This window comes from Emydura macquarii, unplaced genomic scaffold (assembly GCF_026122565.2).
Source record: "Emydura macquarii macquarii isolate MOO-44397 ecotype Brisbane River unplaced genomic scaffold, CSIRO-AGI_Emac_v2 contig_629, whole genome shotgun sequence".
Taxonomy (NCBI): Eukaryota; Metazoa; Chordata; order Testudines; family Chelidae; genus Emydura; species Emydura macquarii.
Window position 1 is genome coordinate 2,786,811 of NW_027130766.1, and position 23,792 is coordinate 2,810,602.

The 23,792-nt window shown below is 42.5% G+C and overlaps 1 protein-coding gene across 3 annotated transcripts in view; it reads left to right on the forward strand.

The window, feature by feature from the left end:
- Positions 1-23,792, forward strand: part of MAP3K3 (mitogen-activated protein kinase kinase kinase 3) — a 53,212-nt gene that overhangs the window by 17,126 nt on the left and 12,294 nt on the right. For 2 of the 3 annotated variants that reach the window (XM_067541009.1, XM_067541011.1), the window contains exons 5-13: positions 4,868-4,967; positions 6,737-6,850; positions 12,046-12,166; positions 17,240-17,373; positions 18,196-18,269; positions 19,514-19,581; positions 19,875-19,967; positions 20,967-21,158; positions 23,100-23,248. In XM_067541009.1, coding sequence (XP_067397110.1) covers positions 4,868-4,967; positions 6,737-6,850; positions 12,046-12,166; positions 17,240-17,373; positions 18,196-18,269; positions 19,514-19,581; positions 19,875-19,967; positions 20,967-21,158; positions 23,100-23,248 — 1,045 coding nt within the window. The remainder of the gene's footprint in view (positions 1-4,867; positions 4,968-6,736; positions 6,851-12,045; positions 12,167-17,239; positions 17,374-18,195; positions 18,270-19,513; positions 19,582-19,874; positions 19,968-20,966; positions 21,159-23,099; positions 23,249-23,792) is intronic. The other variant, XM_067541010.1, reaches the window with a different exon arrangement.

Consider the following 23,792-nt stretch of genomic DNA (forward strand, 5'->3'; position numbering starts at 1 on the left):
GGTGCTGTCCATTTTCTTTAAAAGAAATTTAAAATAGAGATTTTTTTCTCTAATCTTTCAGTTCTAGTCAATTTAAATGTTAATTTTAGTAACAAGTTTAAAAAAAAAAAAGTCAGTCTAGCCTGAAGTGACTTCCAGTTGGCAGTCTCTTTACTTTTCATTTGTTTGTGTTACTACTACTTTTACTTAGCTCAGGATAGTGAAAGTAGCTTGGTCAGTTTCATTTTTTCCAGTGATACACTTTCATCCTTGTATTATCACTGCATAGCAGTTTGTGAGTGGTGGATGCTGTAGGGGAAAGACTCTTCACTGACTAGTTTTCATTAATTTTTGTTCTAATAAAGGATTTTGCAAGACTTACAAAACCCAAAATTAACACTTTCAGGCATTTCCATGTGTACAGTATAACTTCCAGCAATTAAAACATTGTGAAGTCCTGCAGTCCCTGCTCTCTGGGGACACGAATCTTTTGTTGGGATAAATCACCTAGTACACAAACAACTTAGGCATTTTAAAATGTCTGATTCCACGTACCGAAAGAAGCATTCTTGCAGTTTAAGAACACTTTGCTCACCTTCTTAAGATGCTGATAAATCTTGACATTGTTTGTTTTGTTATCCTGAGAGGACAGGAGAGACTGTACTGTTGCCCCCTTTCAATCCAAGCGACTAGTCAAAGTTTATGGCCCTGGGGATATTCCTGCTGGAAGTAGAAACTGATAATCAGTACGGTTTTTTTTTTATAAACAAACATGTTTGCTTCAAAGAAAATACTAAAGTCCTGTTTCCCTGAATGCAGGAGGAATCAAACAGCAGGAATCAGCTTTTTTTTCTCTCTCTGCACCAGGAACACACTTTTATCCTGCACCCCTGGCCCCAAAACCTCTTCTCAGCTTTCATCCAGGGTCAGCCACCACACTCCTTGAGGCTGGCTGGCTGTCTGTGCCTGTCTGACCTCGGATTCTGTATTCTCTTACACACACCTTTTGTTTTACAAGTGGCGTATGCTTACAGTTACGTTAATTGAAGGGTGAATTAACACCTACCAATCTCAATGGAGGTTTAATGCAACCGATAACAAGGTTTCACCCAGCTCATAATACTACATATGACCATACAGACAGTGGAGAAGAGGCCTGGGAAGAGTCAATAATTTCATGAATTTTTTTTTAAAAAAAAAGCCATTAGATCATGCCACTCACAGAATTCACTGTCTGTAGGAATTCAGGCATGCAAAACATTAATCTTTTTGATACACTAAGAGACAAGCCAAAAGTAGTCACAGTCACTATCTCTACTTCATTCCTCATACAGCACTGATATAAGTTGGCTTCAAATGTTGCACAGGAGTGCTGTGGAATACAACGGAGTCACTGTGCAACATGCCACAATATTTTGTGATATACAGTGTTGTGTGAAATCTCATCAACAGTGCTATTGTCTTTCACAGCTCCTCCCCAAGCGTTTGTATTTAAGGTGGCACATAGCTCAGGGGAGCAGAAAGATTTTTTTTTTTTTAAGAAACATTGAAATGAAAAGCTTGATTGTGTGTTAGTCTAATTATGCAGTTACGCTTGCCCTAATTCTCCATTGCCAAAGTGGTATGCAGTTACAGACAGCAGGCTTGCACTGAGAATGTAAGTGTGTGTGTTTTGTTTCAGAGAAGCTGCCAGATCTAACCACAAATATTTAAGGTGGTCAGGGAGGAATGGACTCCTTAAACCCTGAACTCCATGATTTTGTGTTCGTTTAAAAACTGTGCACTCTTCTAATAGAGCTGTTTTCGGGTGCCACAAATCTTGTGTGTTTTTCGTGCACCATGTGTAGAATAGAAGTCTTTATGATGGGCTTCGCTGCAGCTGGGAGCCAAGTTACATTTGCTCTGGTGCCAAAGTACTGTAATTTCATGGATTGGTTTCTTAGGAATATGCAGAAAATGTTATTGTGGGCTGCCTTTTTAACAAGGGCTATTTCTAAATAGCTGAATGTTGTAGGTCTAGTAGCAAGGGGCTGGGGAAGCAGACTGAAGTTAGGAATTCTTAAAACAAAACCTCTATATACTCAAAGGGTATCTAGTGATGGTGAAATCTGCTGGATTGACAGTACTGGAGATGAATATCTAGAGGGTGGGTAAGCACCAGCAGTGCAAACTGAAGCTTCCCAAGTAACATGTCTCTATCCTGCTCTGAAGGGATTGTCTCTTGAGACAGGACAGGAGTTGAGTGGTCCGTTAGTGCTAATAGTTGTGGTTGTTGTGAGGCGGACTTCTATCTACTTTTCCACTAGAAGCTATGCTAACTTGCTGCTTGTAGCAGCAGGAAGCTGAGCAGCCATCAGATTTGTATTAGAGTAATTCTCCGAATGTGCTGGGTGCTGTCCAGACACATACAAGAGTCCCTGCATCTAAGAGCAAACCATCTAAACAAAGGGTGGGGGTAAGGGAGACAACATATAAGCCAAGTGCTAAGGGCATGACTTTAGTCCATGTTTGTTTATGGAGGAGGATGCTAGTGGGTTTGGGGGGAACAAAGGAGTGTGGAGAATGGTGAATGGAAGGAAAGGGAATAGAAAAGCTGGAGAGGAGTCTGGTGGGTGGGAGTAGCAAGACCCAGATGCAGACGTAGGTGAAGAGGCAAGGGCAAACATACAACCTGGCCCTTGTGGAATGGAAATGGCAGACTGCTGGGGATCCTGCATCCCTGGTGGCTCCTGCATCATGCATGGCTGGTGGGGTAAAGAGAAGGCCTGGTTAATTTGTACTCTTGCCAGTTGAGCCCTCCAGTTCCCTCCCCGCCACAGATATGTCTTTAATCCTTCTCATGCTGAATGACTCCTAAATTATATCTGGGAAACGCATTTTCCTGATGTGTCCTGACTGCATTCAAATAGGCTGATGTTCTGTTGACATATGGATGTCTCGAGTGCCGGTGAAAGGGTGAAATGTTTTAAGGTAGATAAGATACGCCCTTCCTTCCTTAGACCTTTGCTTCACCTGCATAATTGCTTAGGGTTGATGTAAATAGGGCTAGAGTCTTGATGTAGCACCCACTTCACAACACCAATTCTTCCACTGGATAGAGGAAACAATAGTCCATGATGACTATAGTATTGTTGGGCTATATGACTTGCTGAGTACTTGACAACTTCAACAGCAAGAGCATTCCAGCAAAATAAACAGTTCTATAATCTGCACTTAGGTTTCAGGCAGCAAGGTAATAGTTAACTTTTCTAGTTCCTACTCAAGGCAAGTGAAACAATAATAAATACTCCGCAAGGAAAGCTGTATTGCCATCCTCAGAAGCAAGGCTATGCCACAGGATCATGCAGTTCCTCACAAGTAGCCATGCCATTGCCCATTTTGGATTGCTTCTGGCTGTTGGTGTATGTTTTTGGGTTTAAAACTCCTTTTCACTTAAGATTGTGGGGAATATGGCTGAATGTTGTAACTAGGATCTTGGTGTGGCAAGAGTTGTATTCAGAGAAAACCAAGCAGATTAATATACATTCTTGCCACTTGTGTAAGTTACTGACAGGTAAAAGCTAGTTTGGTCCGGGACTCTTAATGTCCATGTTGATAGAGATGTCCAAAGGCCATGTTATCTATAAGTTCACAAGGAAAGTATTGGTGGTGCTTATTTGAAATGTTTCTTATTTATATTGGCTCTTGAGAGGGTGTTTTCAATGCATGGAGTATGAACCTGTGATATCTTTGCAGTGTTTTATTTGGAACATAGGAATGTAAAACTTCCCATGCTGATTCAGAGGTAACTGAACAAAATCCCACCATATACCTGGCCAGTTGTGTAATATTTGACACAGGGGAGTGAGGGGGCCACTCCGGTGGCCACCTTTAAGCTTTAAAGTATCGTGCTTGTTTAGCATAAAATGGCAAACATTCTGTTCTTTCTGTACATCTCCTAGTACAATGGCATTCTGGTCCATGATGGGGGCTCATAGGCACTACAGTAATACAAATAATTAATAATGGTCAACGTTGTCCAGCCTCAGTTAAATCCAGCTATTTTCATTGACAAAAAACTTTGAGCATTGCAAGTGTTTGAATAGCATCAACAAAGATTGTGCAGCAGTTGCTGGTGCTGCAATTCACGATCTTGGGAGTTGCATGCTCAGGTTGGCCAAAGTTACGGCCAATGCAGGGTGAATATTGCAAAGCAATTTCTATTACACTAGGTTTTTCACTTGCCTCAAATGTGCTCGTGCCCTTCTCTGTTAGAGGCAAAAAACACTTCTAGGGAATAAGTTTACTTGTAGGAATGTTTGTGAAAACAGCTAATTTTAAGCAAATATTAGAAAATATTATCAGGAAGTGGGTCTTAAATTGATAAACTTGAGTATTTGCACCAGAAACTTTGCTTTCCAAAAGTGGAATGACCCTATCTTGGCCTTTAGCAGGGCTTGAACTCGTGACCTTCAGGACTAAATGCAAGTCTCTACCTCTTGGGATAAGGAAGTAACTTGTTTACCAGGCAGCTATCATAGACTCATATCTTCTTAGGTGGACCAACCTTTAGTGGGAGATGCTCCACCAATATAGGTTGCATACTTACCTAATCAGGGAACAGAAAAATACTGTGATCTGTTTGTCCTATCAAACAGCTCTAATTTGTAATATGTACTCTGAATGAACTGCTTGCAAATAAGCTGAGAGCCAAGAATCCCTTGCAAAACCAATTAGCTGAAATTCAGTTAACAAATTTGAGAAAATTTGTTGAGGATAATTTGTGCACAGAGAAGGGCAGCATTTCAATGAATTGATTATTTTAATTGTTCACCCAGTTCTGACCGCATCAGTTAGCAGTGCATCATTTTAGTTTGGACAATCAGTGACTGTCTTTTTCATCCTCCAGAATTATTCCATTTGTCCGACCAGTGCGATATGAAGATGTGCAGCAGAAAGTGAAAACAGCCTTTGGCCAACCACTGGATCTCCACTACATGAACAACGAGGTACAGACACAAAAGTAGACCGGCTTCTCCTGAGACTGAGTTTGAAGCCCTTTTTGAATTAACTTCCCAAATTTCCATCTGAAATTAACAGTTACTGCACAGTTTAGCTCCGAGGGGGAAAAAATGGCACTGTTGGCAAAAATTGCACTGATTTCCATCTGTCTGCTTTGGAAGCATCAATGTCTTACTTTCTCCTGCTTTTTGTTTTGTTTTGGTTTTTTGAGCGCGGGGGGAGGGGATGAGTTTCAGGGGAAACCGAAGGAATTTGGGGTAATGTGACCATTGTGCTATCCATTCCAAATGCTGGTCTTGTTGAAATTCCCTGTTGTCTCTCCTCTCTTGGAACATGTCACTGCCCTCCCCCTTTTTAATACTACACCCTAAAGAGTGGGAATTTTTTTTTTTTAAATCTGTTCTTTACCAGCATAAATGCCACAAAGATGAACAGGAATAAATGGATTTTCAGTGCTGGTGTATGAACTGAAACATTCTTGAAATCAAATAGTTCTCCAGCACCTTCTTTGGAGAAAAGCTGCTGTGCTTTATAAATATGAAATTGCAATGTTCTGTAAATATTCAGGGCATGGTGATTACTTATTAGCACCAACATGCTTGGTGCTGTTCAAGACACCTGTGAAGATGGACTAGGCTCTAAAGAGTTTACGGTCTGATAGAAACTGAAGACAGGATGCATTAGAGAGAAGAATAACGTGATTTTTTTTCCTTGTTGGCTTGATTCATTTCTTGGCACCTCAAATGGTAGCATCTTTCCCCTGAGCCATTCAGTTTCCCTTTCATCATACATACGCGTTAGGTGGATTAAATGCAGGAATCATGGTGGAGAGTATGCCACTAAGGGGGGGGTACAGTGGTAACACAGTAATGAGAGAAAGAGACAAATGGAACTTTGAGGGGGCAATGTGATAAGAGTTGGTATCAGATGTAGCTATGCAAAGCCTTGGAGGCAAGGACAAGAAGTTTGGCCTTGATCCTTTGGGCAGTGAAGATCCAGGGAAATGGATCTTGTCAAATGAAGATCATTTATTGGTTGGATTTTGGGTGTGGAAGGGGGCTGAGGAGGGTACTGGGGATGCCAGAGAGGAGGTGGTTGCGGTTCCTATTTTGATGGGCCTGTATGTATAAATAAAATGCTTATGTAATATTTTGAAGGGGTGAGGTACATTCCATAACTTCCCCATTTGTCTGCCTGTCATTTCCCCTCCTAGTGAGGTACTCTTGAGCTAAACTGCAGAGAACCTCATGGCTTTGTAGCAAGGTGTATATTCTCATTTTCTCATATTCTCCCACAAGAGCTCAATCCTGTCTAATCTGGCTAAAATCAGTGTTGTTCCTCCTCCCTGCATTAGCCTATTATCTGAGGCCCACTTCCTCCTTAGTCCTGGATTCATAAGTATCCCTTTTGACACTTCTGTTGCATCATGGAGTGAGGAACCTAGCTCAGACCTTGGGTTTTTTTTGATCCAGAGAGCAAATTCGAGTAGAAATCTTAGCCGTTTTGCAGCTTACTCCCATGGGGAAACTTCTGTGAGGTCAGCCAATATCGGGAAAGGGGTAGGAGGAATGTCCCATGCAGAAAAAAGGCAGCATGAAGAGTATTCATGGGAGTCCAAAGAAAAGATAGCTGAGCATTTAGAATCCTATCCTATACTCTGAATCTTCTAGTGTTTGTTTAAATGCCTCATTGGACAATGTGTGATGCTAAGTTTAATGGTTCTACTGATTGAGTTTCTCTCTTATTCTTTTTGCAGTTATCTATTCCCTTGAAAAATCAAGATGACCTGGATAAAGCGGTAGATCTCTTGGACCGAAGCTCAAATGTGAAAAGCCTTAGAATATTGCTACTGTCCCAGGACAGAAACCATGTAGGTAACCAATTTTGTGACACTGCAACTAAGTGAAATGCTTGAGATTTTTCACCTTGAGGTCCTTATGTCCCCTAGTTAAAAAGCCTTGCACTGCAGTGGTACTCCAGTAAGAGAAGCGGTATAAAGTAGTAAGACTGCTATGCTCCACATGCAAATAATCTCTTTGCTTGGACTTTACTAGTAAGTATTAACTTAATTTTTGCCTGGTTCAGCAGACTTTAAAAGGTTAAAATTAGTATAAACAGCCTCAGAAGTGATAATTGAGGCGCATTTGTAGCTTGCATCCCTTGGTAACTAAACCAGGTGATGCTTAGTGGATTTGATTCATAGAGTTTAATTTTTGGTTTTGGTTAAGATAGCACATACTGTGTGAATTTTATAAGTTAATGTTTGTTTGGCTGGGTTTTTGACAATAAGTTGATTAGTAGCCAGTGTCCCTATAAGAACAAGGTGAGGCACTTGCTAGTAGAGTGTTTGGCGGAAACTGAGTGCACTATGTGGGAGACTGAGCCTGTCTGCCCAGAGAGCAAGAAGGCCCAGCCCTTGTAAACTCCTTAAAGGTCAAAACTTGATTTTTACCTCCCCATTCCAGAAGGCAAGCTTTATTCTTAAAGGTATGAAATTACACTTGGGGTGCTGGAGCTTCATGTTGTCGCCTAATGAGCTACAGAGCATTTCAGCTTGTAGGTCATTAGTTTGAATCCAGCCTAATTCAGCAGGAAGCTGCTCCCATCTAATGGATGTTTATTTCTGCCTGAATGAGATGAGCTTGAGGGGTCTCAGTTCTAGCTCCCACATCAGAAACTTGCTGAGCACTAATTGGGAAATTCATAGTACAGTTTTCATGGTCTTTCTATCCTTGTTCCCTCGAGAGAGAGCGTTCCCCAAAACTCTCCATGCTAGGACTAAGCCATGCTGGAAGGGCAGTGAGTGTTGGGAGACTTGGGCTGCTGCTGCCGACCTGTAGAAAAACAGAAGACATGCTGAGTCAGCAGTCCTCATGAATGACCAGCATTAGATCCACACAATTTTTTTAAAGCTAATGTTTATGGTTAAATGCAAATAACTAATAACTTGCAGAGAATGGTACAAGGAGCCGCACAAAAAGTTACTCTAAATGTAGCTGCTATCAAATCCTGAGAGTTCATTTCTATTAAATTCTGTAGGACTTCTCTGCACATCTGTAGATCTTGGAGAGGTCAGATTTAAGGACGTAAAGGTACTTCAGCATTTCTCAAACATCGTCATCCATGTTAGATAAAAGTATAACAACATTCAGATATGGTTTAACACCACCTCTGTGCTCTCAGGAAATGTCCTGTAAAAGGTAGCCTCAAATTTTTGGTATTAGAGAAGAAACAGCAATCAATCATGTTTTTATTGCCCCCCATTAACTTGAATATTTTCAGGCTACTATCTAGGTGTAAGAGATTATCCATACTTTACACAAGCCACCAATGATCACCTACAGTAAACAATGAATTCTCCTCCCCTCACCAACTATTAGTCAGTGCTGCGATGTTCTCTGTTAGTTGTTTTTTCCTTTTCTGCTGGAAGCAGCAGCAAGTTGTTGTACAGCAAAGGCTTCAGCAAGCGCCACTATTTCCCCTCTCCTCTGACTTCCTCTTCATCTCCAAGCTGCTTGACAAGAGAGCCCTGCATGTGATAAAGCAAAAACCCATGAGCCTGAAGGAGGCTTCTTGGCTGCATGATCTCATCCCAGTGAGCGAGCGGGAAGCATTTTTTCCTGAAGTACAGGATGCAGATTTTGTTTTGGTTGGGCTCTTTTCTTTTTTGGGGATGGAAAGGTGATGCAGTGACTTTGGCACAAATGTGTGTAAAACTAATCTAGTTTTATTGCGCTAGCTGTGACTTTACTAGTGAGGGACTGAATTTACGGACAGTACTTACATTCATTTAATATTGTGCCTCTTGCCTTGGCATCTACGCGCCTTATCCTTTTAAAAAGAAACTCTTTGCCTTTGATCCTTTTTAACAGTACAGATGCTGATGGTAGGCACTGCTCTAGCCAATCACCTGAGCTTCTTGTAGAGAAGACTGAGTAGTAGGGCTAGATCTTTAGCAGTGTAAACTGGCGTAACACTGTTGTCTTCAGTGGAGTTGCATCAATATATAATAGCTGAGGATCTGGGCCACAGAGAAAAATCTCAAATAAAAGAAATTAAGAGAGAAAGAGAACTTGAGTCACTGTAATAGTTACCCCACTCCAATCCCTTCCTCAAAAGTGTCGTGGCTTGGTGGAAAAAAAATGAACATAACTAGTCTTTTATTGTAGCCTGCACTTCACCAAGCTTGGTTTTGGGGTGCCACCAAGGGATCCAGCTATACAAGTGAGGGCTCTCAACAGAGAATGTCCTGTGGAGTAAGTAAGGCTGGCCTAACAGATCTCAGCTGCTGCTGCTGCAAGCTATAAGTGGGGAGGCAATCTCAGAGAACTTGTATATTGCCAGCGATTAGTGATTTGAGGTCTCTGGTCAGTTGCAGGGAGGGACAGGTTGAAGAGGAGAGCTGCTGGGAATTTAAACAAAGGGTATCTACCCAATTTGTTGTAAACATCTGTGTCTGAGAGAATCCTGTGTAGACTGAAGACTAGATCCTAATCTACCAGGTTGAATGAACGAGACCCCAAACCCTTCATTTAAATACATAGCCTCTCTTTGTCACTGGAAGAATTAATGTTGGTAATTTATCTTTAGTTGCTTTAGGTGCCTGTATGAAGCAGTCAGAGGACAGTGTATTACACCATTAGTGTTAGCTGGACTGCAGCCACAGCTAGCATCTGTTTACCTTTTTAGCCTCCCTTCCATAGAAAACGCCCCTCAAGATCTGAGCGCACTAGCTTTGTGTGTCTGTATCTAACTACAATCAGGTGTGTTGATGGTATTCTTAGTGGGGCTAACTGCTGCTGTTGAAGATTTGTCCATGCCCTTCACTCTTGCTGCCCCCTCTGCCCCCAGAGATTGTGCCTGCCATGTTCCTTTAATAGCTCGATAGATACATGGTGGGATTTCCAAAAGCACTCCGAGTTTGGCCTAACTCTACTGAAGCTAAAATACAGTGTGTATTACCATTTCAGTGGGAGCAGCGTTAGCCAACACCGAGTGCTTTTGGAAATCCTCTTGATGGTTTCTATCAGGACTTTGTCACCTCAATTCTCCTGCATGTGTCCTCCAGACCCTGTGAGGGCTCTGTTCAGCTGCACCACCTTGGGAATCTGAAAAAAAACTGATTTGGGGGTAAGCTTAGGTCTCTCTCTTTTCACCTTAAACTGAAGCTGTTACTTTTTAATATTTTACATCTAGAGTATAGTACTACAAGGTGTGGTGGTTAAGGCACTTGACTACACTCCTGTAGGTCATGGGTTTGAGTCTCGCTCAATCTCTGACTGAAAGGCCACCTCCCTTTCACCCACCTGCAAAGTGGGTTTCTGATCCATCAGGTTAGAGCAGTTAAAGGTGGTTTTTAAAAAAAAAAAAAAAAAAGTCACTCCCTTGTGTACCATTGGTTCTGAAATGGACATACCTTAATTATGTCAGCCCATTAAGCCATTGGCTCGGAAGCTTTGATTTTGTATAGTAATATCAGATTTTAAATACCAGTTACACACTGCAACATTCATATTCTTCTAATGTAAAGTGAAGCACTCAAAAGGTTGCCTGTGAAAATGTAATTCAGCCCCCTTGTGCATATGCATTGAGACAGTTTTACTGGTGTTTTCCATAGGACCCCTGCTTCATTCAGAGGATAGAAACTTGTTTGTAGGGCCCAATCCTCATTTGTTGCAGAAATTGGAAGGTGTATATGAGGCAAAGGATTGCCGGAAGAGAAAAGATGGTGTCAGGTTTAAGGCTTAAGGTTTAACTTGAATGTCACCCTGGAGAACTGGATTCAACCCCTGCCTCTCTAGAAGAGCTCCTGCAAGAAGCTAACCCAATTTCTCATAGTGGCCACTTTCACTGTGTTCTTATTTTCTGGATGCCCAACTTCAGACCCTGGGATCGAATCAGCAGAAGTACTGAGCACACTCAGCTGTAACTGAAGGCAATGGGAGCTTCATGAATATGTAAAATGCTATGCAACACTAAGAACTCTAAAAAAAATCAGGTCCTAGATGTCTCAAAATGAGCACCAAAAATAAGTAGACATTTTTTACTTTAATTTTTCTGTGCCTCAGTTTCCCATTTATAAAACGTGGTGTTTTTCACATTGGTGTTGTGAAAATAAGTTAATATTTATGAAGCACTCAGATGCTATAGTGATAAGCACCATAGAAAAGGCCACGAGGAAATTAAAATTCCGCCCTCAGAGCGGCGTTTGAATAGTGTGCTGCAATAAGGCTGGGGTGACACCACTGAACCATAAGGCTAAAACAAATTATTGAATAGTTACTCCATCTATTCTGTGCACTCATTCAGAGGTCCTGTGGAAATAATAGTGTGTGATCATGTGATTAAGGAGTATCATAATCCCTATATGCCAAGGGGCTGGGTTAAGATTTTGGCATTTCCTAACTTGCGTGTTTTGACTATGTAATTTTAACATAGATTTTGTGTGCAATTTCCCAGCTATTTAAAAAAACAAACCGAAAAAACCAAATTCCATCATGTGGAATCACACTGACACCCACATGGCTTATCAGTTGGATTGGAACCTTTAAATCCATAGCTCAGACCTCTGGCACTTAAACTGATTAACTGATAACAGTAGTAGGTTGTCATCCCTTGTCTTGCCCCCTCTCTAGTAACTACATAGTTTAAAGGATCACCAGATATATACAGTCTCACCTGTATATCACAACCCACTGAACACCACCCAACCACCCCCACACCAAGCTCAACAACCAGAACTAGATCAACATATTACAGCCCTCATACACTTTGCCAGTGGGTTTCAGACATTTGCTGACACCACAGTAATGGTGAGGTTTGGGAGCCTTGAGTTCCATTCCAGATTGTGGAGGGGTGTGTTCTCTAGTGGCGAGAACCTTCACCTCTTTCATCCTGTAATTGGGAAGCTTGCCCTGCTGCTACCTGCACTGTTCCTGCTCTCTGCATGGACAGGACTTCAGTCTCCATGGCTGTCATTCATGCACTTTCTTGTTAGCAGTAAAATTCATGCTCTGAAAATGTGTCCGCACTGTTCAATTTCTGCTTTCTCTTCTCTCCCCACAGACTAGTTCTTCACCACATTCTGGGCTGCCAAAACAAGTCAGGATTAAAACTTCCCAATCTGTGGGGGATGTGAACACAGCCTACCAGCCACCAGAGCCCAGAAGTAGGCACCTGTCTGTCAGTGAGTATTTCTCAGCACTTCCCAACCATCTTCATTCTCTTAACCACATGTATCCATTAGGCATTAGTGTTAATGCTGTCAGAGGAGAGAGTTGAGATGTGAGAAATCTATTGATTGGTTCTAGGAATGGTCCTAGGACAAAATAATGCCTTATCAAAAGCCCTTTATGCATTTGTGATAGAATGGGGTAAGGAATATTTATGCAATCTAATGAACAGCTGAGGAGTTGCTAAGAAGGATGTTCCAGAGATTCATTAGGTTAGAAGTTTCGAAAGGCCAAATGTAGGCCATTAAACTTTTTTATTTAGACTGGCATTTTAGTCCACAAAACTAACCTGAAATAAATCTTGGGTTCTGGCATCTATCAGCCATCCTGATCAAAGCTTTACTAGGAACATAGGAGTTGCCACAGCAGATCAGTGACCTGCATATCCTGATATCTCTGATAGTGACTAGTATCAGCTGATCAAACAAAGGATGAATATAGTGGGTAGCCCACTGGGGCCTGCCCCACTCAGAAGAATGAGGAAATCAGAGTAAAATAAATGTACCTTCATTCCGTTGCTCTGAGCTGTTCACAGCTGCTGCTTTAATGAATTCATGTTCCAGCTGAAAGATCCTTGCAGGACTGCTGCTTGGGAGCTCTGATTGTCACAGACATGCACTTCCCAGTAACGAGTTCCAAAGCAGCTGCATTTCATTTAGCAGTATGTCAGCCACAGAGAGCACTGAAGGTCACTTCCATAATGAAAACCTAATTCTTCTGAGACGCTGAATATCCTCAACTCCCATTCATTTCCTTTGAATTTCTGGATGCTTAGTGCTTCAGAGGAAGCTCTTGCTGTGCCAGGTCCTTAGCTGTGCACATATTCATTACGGCAAGTTATGCTGCCATGATTGCATACATTTATGTTTATGGCCCCTGTTTGCAGTAGTTTTGATTAGTTTGAACTGCTTATCTGTAACGTTCCCTTGAATAATTGTGAAGTATTTTTGAGATCTGTGGGTGAGAAGTGCTAAGAGCTGTTACTGTTGTTAAAGGTGGTAAACTTTTAATGTGAAAAATGAAAAAAACCAATCTGAGACACTCGTTGAAAGTTGAGAGAAAATGCCATCAGCAAATGTGGCTTATTTATAAGCTTCTTTTGTGTGTTAAATCTTGATGTGTAATTATAGAATCATAAAAATGTAGGGCTAGAAAGGACATTCAGAGGTCCTTTAGTTAATTCCACAACACTGAGGCAGGATCAAGTATACCTAGATCATCCCTGACAGGTGTTTGTTTAGTCTGTTCTTAAAAACCTCCGATGATGAGGATTCCACATCTTCCGCAGACCTTAACTACCTTTATATTTAGATTTTTTCCCAATATTTAACCTAAATATCCTTTGCAGCAGATTAATCCGATTACTTTTTGTCCTGCTTTTTAGTGGACATGGAGAACAACCGATCACTGTCCTCCTTGTAACAGCCCTTAACATATTGGAATACTGTTAGCAGGTCCCCCCTCAGTCTTTCTTCTCAAGACTACAGATGCCCAGTTTTACAAATCTTTCCTCATAGTTCAGATTTTCATTTTTGTTGCTGTCCTCTAGACTCTCTCCATTTTGTCCACATATTTCCTAAAGTGTGGAGCCCGGAAATGGACACAGTACTTCTGCTGAGGCCACACCACTGCCTGGTAGAGCTATCTCACATGTCTTACTTATGACACACCTGTTAAAACACCCCAGAATATTTGCATTTTATTGCAACTGTATCATATTGTTGTCTCGTATTCAATTTGTGGTCCACTAGCCCCTGGATTATTTTCAGCAGTACTGCTGCCTAGCCAATTATTCCCCGTTTTGTATCTGTGTATTTGATTTTTTTTTTCCTTCCCAGGTGTAGTACTTTGCACTTGTCTTTTTTGAATTTCATCTTGTTAATTTCAGACTAATTCTCCAATTATTAAGGTCATGAAGGGGCCTTGATAAATTTCATACCTTAATAATGAGGGATGCTTCCAGTTATAGAGACAAGCAAAAGATCAGAATAGTAGTAAGGGTGATATTGTGGTGTTGCTGGGTGAAGGGAAGGAAATGAGAGCCTCAGCTGTCACTCTGCACAAACTACCTTTACACTAAACCTGACAGAAGCCAAATTTCTCTAGGAAACACTCAGAACATTGTCTGAGAAGTTATTTAGTGTTGTCCATTTCTATGCTTAAGTTTTTCAATTGATAAGAATTGGAAGTCATGATCTCAGCACAGAACTGCGACCTAAGAATTCTTTTTTTTTTTTTTTCCAGCTCTGATACAAACTCCCTTTGTAGGTTAGGACAAATTGCTTACTTCTGGCTTATTCCTCAACTTAACCATCTGCAAACAGGGAGGATATTCTTGGCTGGTGTTGAGGATGCATTGATTATAATGCTAGAAGGGGCCATTGTGGTAATCTAGGATGAATGTTTGTAAAACACAAGCATTTAAACAACAAAAACTAGATTCCGCTGGAGCAGGTGTTGTCAGCCTGGGGTTTGTGAAGCATTGTAACAGTTCACAATCACCCTGCCTTTAACTAGAGATGAGGGGGATTATGGTATGGAAAAAGCTGTTATTGTTGGATTAGCTGCTACGGTATTGTGGAGTGTTTGAACAAAAACGACTGTTTGTTTTAGTGAAATAAGACACTAGAGACTTATGCAATATCTGGGACTGAGGGCACAAGGGGCTTGTGGAGCACGTGCAGCTGAAACAGGAGCAGAAAGGGTTTTCTCTGGCCTTTTTTTCCATGCAGGTTATCTTTAAACTGGGGCAGCAGTCGGTAGCTCTGTAGAGGAAGTGTGTAGTATCCATGCTTGTCTGAGTCTGGTGTTTCTTTAACAGACAGATTCAAGTGCCAAAAAGCTTAGAAAACAAACACCCTTTTCCTCCTAATTTGGCATTATGATCATGGGGTCTTATTTCATTTTCAGACCCCATCTGGGTGGCTGGCAGGTACCTCATTTGTAGCCCAAAAATACACCCTGAGAGGCCTCTATTCCTGTCACCTGGCATGGTTGCACTTAGCCTATAGCTCAGTCTAGATCTCTGGAAGGTGGCTGCTCTTTCTTTCCCCCTCATCGTCTCCTTTAATTTGGGATGAGGAATATAACCCAATTTCCTGGAGGATTTCAAGATCTACTTTTATGCCAGATGTAGATGAGAGGCTAGTACAGAGCAGTGTTTTGTTTGTGATGGTTTGGATGTGCAGAATACAGCTGTGTGAGTACTCATCATATCAAGCAGGTAGTCTGCCTAAAGTCTGCTAAGCAAGTGAGGTTTCTGGAGTAAAGTAAAGTTTTATTTAAAAAAAACAAAAAAAAAAACCATGAAAATGCACTGTCTGGCAGCACTTGTTTTTTTCCACTCACTTCCTTTGATATACATTGATTTAGAGCCGACTTCCTTTTCCTGCCCAGTGATGGTGACCTTTCCACAATAGCAGCTGGCCTGCAGCCAGTGGGACTTGGGCTTCCTTCGGCAGGCGATGGCATTGTATCGGAAAAAGTGAAAGTGTGCTCTCCTGATTCAGCCTAGCTATAAAGCATGCTCGCCTGTTTATCTTGGTCCTAATTGGTTGCCAGTGTCATGTGACCCCTGTAGACTTGCTTAGAAAATCAGGCAGTAATTTTTTTAAAAAGCAGGTGTAGCTTGTTGCACACACTCGGGTGCCTGATGCATTTCAAGTGATCCCACAGCGCGCACGTTCCATTCCAGAGCTCTCCAAAGAGAACTTGCCCCTGATTTCAGTTGACTGTCACAAGTATAATAAATGGTGGGGAGAGGTTAGCAATAGCTGTGTGGAATATTGTCGTTAGGGAGGGCACTTACAAGTTTTTATGTGCCTGTTGTAGCAGCTGGGCATATCGCATAGGTTAAAGATAGCATCACGTAAGTGCATAGTTCTCTCTTCCCAGTTCTGCTGCTGACTCTGTCACCTTGGGCAAGTCACCTTGGTCCTAATTTTTTTTCCAAAGGTCCTGAGTACTCTCAGCTCCCACTGACTCAAGGTGAAAGTGCATAGCCTAGCCTTTCTGGTAATCAGGTTCTTACCCTAGCTTTGCCTGTTTCCATCTCTGTGAAGTGTGTCAGTATCCTTATCCCCTCTTTTATGAAGCACTCTGAGATGCACAGAAAGAGGAATGCTAGGGATTAAGCTACCCTGGATAGACAGCGCACACTCTTCATACACTCTAATCAAGCAGATGCTTGGCCAGAAACCTCTTACAGTAAGTACCACAGTGCCCTAATGGTCAAGTAAAGTGTGGTGTGCTCTTAATTTTTCCCTAGAAATCGTTCTCTTGTCTTCTAGTCATTGACTCATTCAGCATGGTTGAAATTAAATCATTAATCTTTGCATTGCGGTCTACAAGCTATTTATGCAGCACCAATCTCACCTGGCAAGGAGGAGATTGCAGGATGTGTTTACTAATGCAACCCAGCACTGCTGCAGGTCTCCCATAATGTACATTTAATGAAATGCTGAATATTGGAATGACTAGTCCACGTGATGCTGTTACTCTCACTAAATGGTGCTGTATTTTGCGTGCATTAATTAATAATGGCTATCCTGCCAGGAGCATTTTGTGTAGGCAGAAGCTGATCACACAGCAAGGATAATGCTTCCCTCATGTGCTCAAGGTAGCAAGGCCTGTGCCTCTGACTGCTCTGCATTCCTGCCAGCACTGAGATATTGGAGGCAGCACCTGTAGTGTCATGGGGTCTGTCTCAAAAAAGAGAAGATAGCTGTGATTTGTTGGGGCTCAGGGACTTCACAAATGACCCTCCCATGGTATTTTTAAACATCAGACCTTTTGTTTGTTCAATTATCCACTATCAGCAATGCAGCCATTGTATTCTGTAGCACATCTCTGAGCTCAGTCCCTGCACATATGGCTGTTAGCTCCAGAATTGGTCTTACCACCGGGAATGTTTGAGATCTCCAGAATTCAGGCTGTTACTTCATTTTTTATCTTTACTTTATTTACGTGCACACAATCTCTTCAGTAAGCATCTGGATAATGAACCTCCCTCTGTAAATGTGGTCCAGGTTCTCAGAACACAGGCCGAAGTTCACCTCCCCCTGGGTATGTTCCAGAGAGGCAACAGCGAATTGCTCGGCAGGGTTCTTACACCAGCATAAACAGTGAAGGCGAATTCATCCCAGAGACCAATGAACAGTGTGTGAGTATAAACGTGTGGGGGTAGGGAATAAATCCAGTAAGCGCTAAGGCTGCTGATGGTCTTTCCTGTCCCTGTCTTCATCCTAGAATATTCGCCAGCAAACAGCTGCTGCCTGCTTGTTCAGTTAAATTGTGCACCTATAAATGTTGTGTATGCAACTCCAATGCAGCCCTTCAAACCCTCTTCTGCTCTGCCAGGAGCAATCCCTGTGCGTAGTCTGTGTGGGCTCGCCACCTATCAGTGAGCTCCCCTGTGTACGTTTGACACAGATGCCCAGGGTCACCATCCCCTGGCTCTGTGATCTTTTCCTGTTTGAGTCTCTGCAGCCTCTGCTCAAATACAGCAGGAAGTGGGGCCAAAGTGCATCTTGTGAGTGGAGAGGTTGGTTAGGGAACGGAATCTCTGCTGCTGGAGTCAAATGGGGCCCACAGATGGCAACTGGGGGTGGCACCCATGTTGGCAAGGCTGGGAGGGGGTGGGGGCAGCCCTATACATTGTGGAGGCCTACTGGTCTCCAGTATGATGTATATTTCCTTCCTCAAATATACAAACACTGCATTACTCTAACCATATCATGCATGTCAGGGCTCTCCATTATCTAAAATAACATGGTGGCTCAGAACTGCTACAACCATAATTCTAACAAGTCCTCTGGGAGGTGAAAGGGGGGTGTACTTTCCAAATAGTTCCCCTCCCTTTCTGAATTTATCCCCTGCCACTCACTCTGGATGATAGTATGACCCCTGCATCCTTCTATGCAGCATCTTATGTGGTAACATCAACCCAGCTTACTATTTGAGATGTTATTACCTTGTCTTACAGATGTTGGACCCTCTAAGCAGTGCTGAAAATTCCATATCAGGAAGTTGTCAGTCTTTGGACAGATCAGCAGACAGGTACAGACAGACTGATAAGAGCTCTTATGTAATCAAACTGTGATGAGGTTTTGTAATGGTCAATTTATTTTTCACTTTAAATCATTTTACTTAGCGATAATAGGATCATATTCCTATATAATTTCCCTATATACTTCCTAGAGAGAATTAACTACATCTTAAGGTTATTTTTCTGGCAAAATCATAAACCAACAAGGTGGAGCTTAAATAACTTGGTTTTTTTAAAATACAGCCTTATAATGTATGCAGATTGTGTGAGGTCTAGACTATCTGAGAACATCTGGCTACAGGGCACTGAAATTCTTTTGACAAGACACTACTTTAAAAAAAAAAAAAAAATCCACAAAAATTGTGATGTTGCGGGGCATATCTTTACACTAGATCCCTGTGTTTTATAAGATGATGTAGTGTTTATTCCAAAGGGAGATGAAGCATTTTTCCCTCTCCCTATGGAAGAGTTCAGCTTCCTTTCCCTCTCTGCATGTTGCTAATCTCCTCCCTGCTTAGCTGCTCCCTGTGGGGTTGGCCTGGTGAGGCTGAATCTGGTGATGCTGATGATCTGCATCATGTGAGGAGTAAGAAATCTTATTAGGGAGTCTGAAAAGTGGTCAGTCTCACTCCATCTAAATCCATTTAGGAGAAAGGGATGTGAGAAGCCTGGTTTGGTGGCAAGGATTGGGTTTGTGTAACCACCCACCTTAACCTCTTGGGAGACTTTGGCGAAGGTTTCTGCCACTGCTGCCAATGGGGGGGCTATACTTAGGCATGGTCGAAGAGTTCCATTTGTTGGGCAGGAACAGGACGAAAAGACTCAAAAGGTGCTGTGAACCGTGTTTGTACTTTGGCAGGGTGGCTGCTTTTGGTTGTATATAGAGAGAGAAGTGTGTGCTGCCCTGTACGGTAGGGGAACTGTGCCAGACAAGTAACAGACTTTCTGTCCCAGAGGGCAAATGGTCTAAGAGCCACAAGCTGGACCAGCAGGGCTGATGGCACACTTTGAGAGATTAAACCTGGCTAACTTGGGTTTAGCCTGGTTTTAACTTTCATAGCACAGAAGCGTGAAATAAATCACTGCAGCATCAGTCGTATTGCTGAGTAGCATCTTGTCTTCCTGTTGCTTCTGGGCCAAAGGTTTGAGAACTCCACTCACCCACCTGGAGCTGAATTAACTTCCTTTGAATTCATGGCACTGGCCACACCTGTAAATTTCTATCTAAAATGGCTTGTGCTCTTTTTTTAAATAGCCCTTCTTTTCGGAAATCACGAATGTCCAGAGCGCAAAGCTTCCCTGACAACAGACAGGAATTCTCAGGTACGTCAGCACCCAGTATAAAAATAATCTGTTATGGACATTAATACAGGCTCCGACTTTAACATCTGCATATAACATGTTCGCTACTTACACTCCTTATGTTTTCTGGTTTTGGTGATTTTTCCCTCTTGGTTGCTGGGTACATCTAGAGAGCTTTTCAGTCTAGTTATGAATTTACTGCCTTTTCTTATTAAGCCTGCTGGCAGTGGAATGTGATGTCACTAGAACTTGTGTACATTACATAAAGAGTCTCTCTTTCTCTCCCCGCCCCGCTCCTTCTTACCTGTTCCCAGATCGTGAGAACCAAATCTATGACAAAGCGGGGAAAGGTGGGACATACCCTCGGCGCTACCATGTCTCCATGCAACACAAAGATTACAGTGATGGTGAGTATGTTGCAGCCCTTTGCCCCGTGGGTTGAAATTAAAGGGTAAGGAGGTAGCAGCTCAAAGGTGAGCCAGAACCTTTGCATGGGATGGGGAAACTCTTAAAAATCAGAGCACAAATGTAACTTCTCTTTATTTGGAGAGCCTCACCACACACAGCTTCCTTGTGCGCACAGGCAAGGTGGTGACAGCTCATGATGTGTGCTGCCGTATGTGATACCAGGTTTCCCTACTGATGCAGGCTTGCTATTCTTTGCTTGCTCTCTGCCCTTCCTCTCTGAGGACATCCCTGCAGAAGAGTGCCTTCCTGGGATGATGAATAAACACCTTGGCCACAGGCTGGAGACAGTAACCCAAAGAGGCTTCTACCTGGGGGATCTCTCAGCTAATTTCATCCTGTGTGGATCTTTGGCACCATCTATACCTCATCCAGATCACTGAGCTCTTTAAAGAGTCTTTAAAGCTTCCTTTTAATAAGACACTAATGGATTTAAAGGAATAAATCTGTTAGTCAGATGACCTGCTATCTGCTAGGGTAATTTTAGAGATTGTTAGTTTTAGCCTGTGTACCCTGGGGAACTGCCCATTGTTCTGTGTTATGTTTGTAAGCCTGAGGTGTTATCTGGCAAGCCAGTCTCTTAATCCTCTTACTGCAACCTGTGTGGCCATTAGCAAGCCTTGGAGCTTGCATGGCAGCTCCTCCAACTGCTTTCATTTAAGAGGTAGCTCTTATTTGGAGTTGTGAGGCTGCAGGGGAGTTATGCCTCAGAGCGAGGGCAGTAAAATGGCTCCCCCTTCCGTCTCCCTTGATTACGATCCGGACTAAGTTGTCCAGCACTCAAGTAACATGCTCGCAGTGTGTGACCTGCACTGTGGTGAATTTCACGTCTGATTCCCTCTTCCCCCAGGGCTCTGACTATGCTTTCCTGTTTGTGCCCAGGTTATTTGGCAACACTTAACGTACTTTCTCCTCCTCTTCCCCATTGTTAATATCTTCAGGCCGGAGGACATTCCCCCGGATACGGCGACATCAAGGGAACCTGTTCACGCTAGTGCCATCAAGCCGCTCCATGAGCACCAATGGGGAGAATCTGGGCCTGGCAGTGCAGTACCTGGACCCCCGTGGGCGCCTGCGGAGTGCCGACAGTGAGAACGCCCTTACTGTGCAGGAAAGGAACATCCCAACCAAATGTAAGTGTCAGGCGCCAAAGCAGCGAATCCAGGACAGTGAATGCTATGGGGGGCAGTGTGAAGGAGGAAAGAAGGCTCTTAATTCAGTGAACCTGGTGTTGGTCTTCATCTATCCAAGAGCATCACTAGGATGGAGCTATGACTCCAAAGCCATGCAGCCTCAGGGTTGCATTTGAACATAGACATCTACTCTGGTTCCTCTACTAGACTGGTCCCGGTGCTTAGAAATGAATTGTCTCAGAGCTTGGTGCTCCTCCTGCTGTATAGCCTTTGCTGCCCATCTTTGGTGAGAGAAGCCAGTGAGAGTCCAGCTAGAAAAGCATTTCCAAACTTGGAACATTGGACTTGTTTTCTGCTTCCCAGTCAGTGTTCTGGTCACACTGTTCAGCAAATCCCATTTTGGTCCATGATGCTCTGACTATGTAAGAGAAATTGCAGTGGCTGGCTATGCCTGAAATAGCTTTAGTGTCCCTAAATAAGAACATGTGGATTTAAAAATACTTTGTCAGCAGACCCTAAAATACCCAGCACTGTGTTCTTCTCAGTGATCCATACCAGCAGTGGTCTGTTTGCTACAAAGCTCATGCTGAAAGAATTGGCATGCCCATTTAAAAACTATTGGCAACTCTGTGAACAAGGTAAAATCTGAAGTCAGCTGAATCCAGGCGCAGTCCAGGATTTCAAAGCTGTCCTTACAGACTGTTTGTTTATTGGTACTGTTTATCTTGTGTAGAATGAGGCTTGTAGGCACTATTTGCATGTTACTAATTAAGAATTATTTTTGTTTCCATGATTCTTGGATAGTAAGATTTATTTCCATGCTAATGGAACCTTGACTTGTTTGTATGGAAATGTTTCCATTTGTAAAGACTAAAAATATCCAAGTTCTTTCCTCATAAAAATAGGTACAAAAGCAGAGAGTGTTAGAATGTGGAGAGCATCAGAGACTGCAGTAACTATGAAAGTTAACCCCTACATTTGAGTCACTAAACCAACTGTTTAAAGCAAATTATCTTGATGCAATTTATCTCTTTAAAACATTGACTCCCAATAGCAAAGCCAATTCTTTATGCCTTTGTCCAGCTGGCTGCTTCCTGTCTGTTTTTTGTTTTTATTGTGAGGAAGGTTTTACAGACTTTTCTTTGTAATTGGATGCGAAATGGAGGCAAATCACTACCTCTCTGAATTAGTGTTACTCCTGTTTCTCTCGCCACGCTGGTGTAAATGACTGTAAATTGTGTAGTTCAGTGGAAAACTGGACTCAATTATTTGAATCTGACACCAGACTTCCCTATTTATACAATACAAAGGCTTTGTCCCCTCACAAAATGCTCCTCAACCAGAATTCTGATAAGACTCCTTGAAGTGGTGTCAGAACATCTCATCCTTATTGTCATTTCCAGCAGGAAAGAAGTGATCTTAGCAAGACATCCAGCTCCTTCTTATTCCCTCCAGGGAGCAACAGCAGCAAGATTAGGGGTTTAATATTTGCCTCCCTCCCCCGGGGGTAATGGCAATGTCTACTGAGCAGATGCGGAGGGGGAGGAAATGCTGCATTCCAAAACAATCTTAACACTTACCTGGCAAGAAGGGATTGCTGCATTCCAAAGGATTTGTCTGGTGGAACCCCTAATGGTGAACTGAAGCTTAACTAAGTTCAATGAAACAACTTGGGGCATTTGCTCCAAGTGGAACTTCACAGTGGCATTTCATTACATTGTGTTCCATGCGTTCAATGTAGCTTGTATCTGAGTCAGTGATTAGAGCAGGGGTCTAGGAGTGCATGTCGGACTCCTGGGTTCTGTTCAGGGTTCTGTCACTGACCTTGGGAGAGTCACTTCCCATCTGTAAAATGGATATTGAAATCTCTTAATAGTTTGCAAAGCACCTTTTGATCCTCAAATAGCACTGTAAAAGGGCAAATTATTATTATTTTTGTAGCTCCGAGTGCCCCGATAAACTGGCGACGAGGGAAGCTTCTGGGACAGGGTGCCTTTGGTCGTGTGTACTTGTGCTACGATGTGGACACTGGCAGAGAGCTTGCAGCTAAACAGGTCCAGTTTGACCCAGACAGTCCTGAAACGAGCAAGGTATTTGAAAGAACGCCTCAAAGCTGTCCAACCTAACCATGCAGGCATAGATCTTGTAATGTGCCTGTGTCTGTATCGTTGAAAGCAAACATCTTCTGCTGCATATGCTAGGTCTCTAGTCTGAAAGGGGTCATTTAAAAATCACGCTTCTGTTAGTGTTTATAATAGCTTAAACTTCAAACTGAAATCTATTTCCTTATTCTGATTTTGGTCCTCCGTCCCCTACTGGTTTGTTGCCAAGTTACTTGTGGGTGCTAAGCTGCTACCCCAGGCCTTGTTAGACAGAAGTGCATGAGAAAAACTAAACACTGAGATATTTGGAGACTTGACATACAATTTTGTGTTTGCAGAGCCCCCCGTAATGATAAATCCTGTATTGGGTTTGCTGACTTGGGCTGGTGCCCATCTCAGGAAGAGTCTAAAGATTTATTATTCTTTAAACAAACTAAACTTGGATGTCCAACTTCTTGGCAAAAAGGAAGACTGTACGTCCATGCTGAGAACTTGGCATTCCAATTGAAATGGGCCGTTGGGTGCATGACCT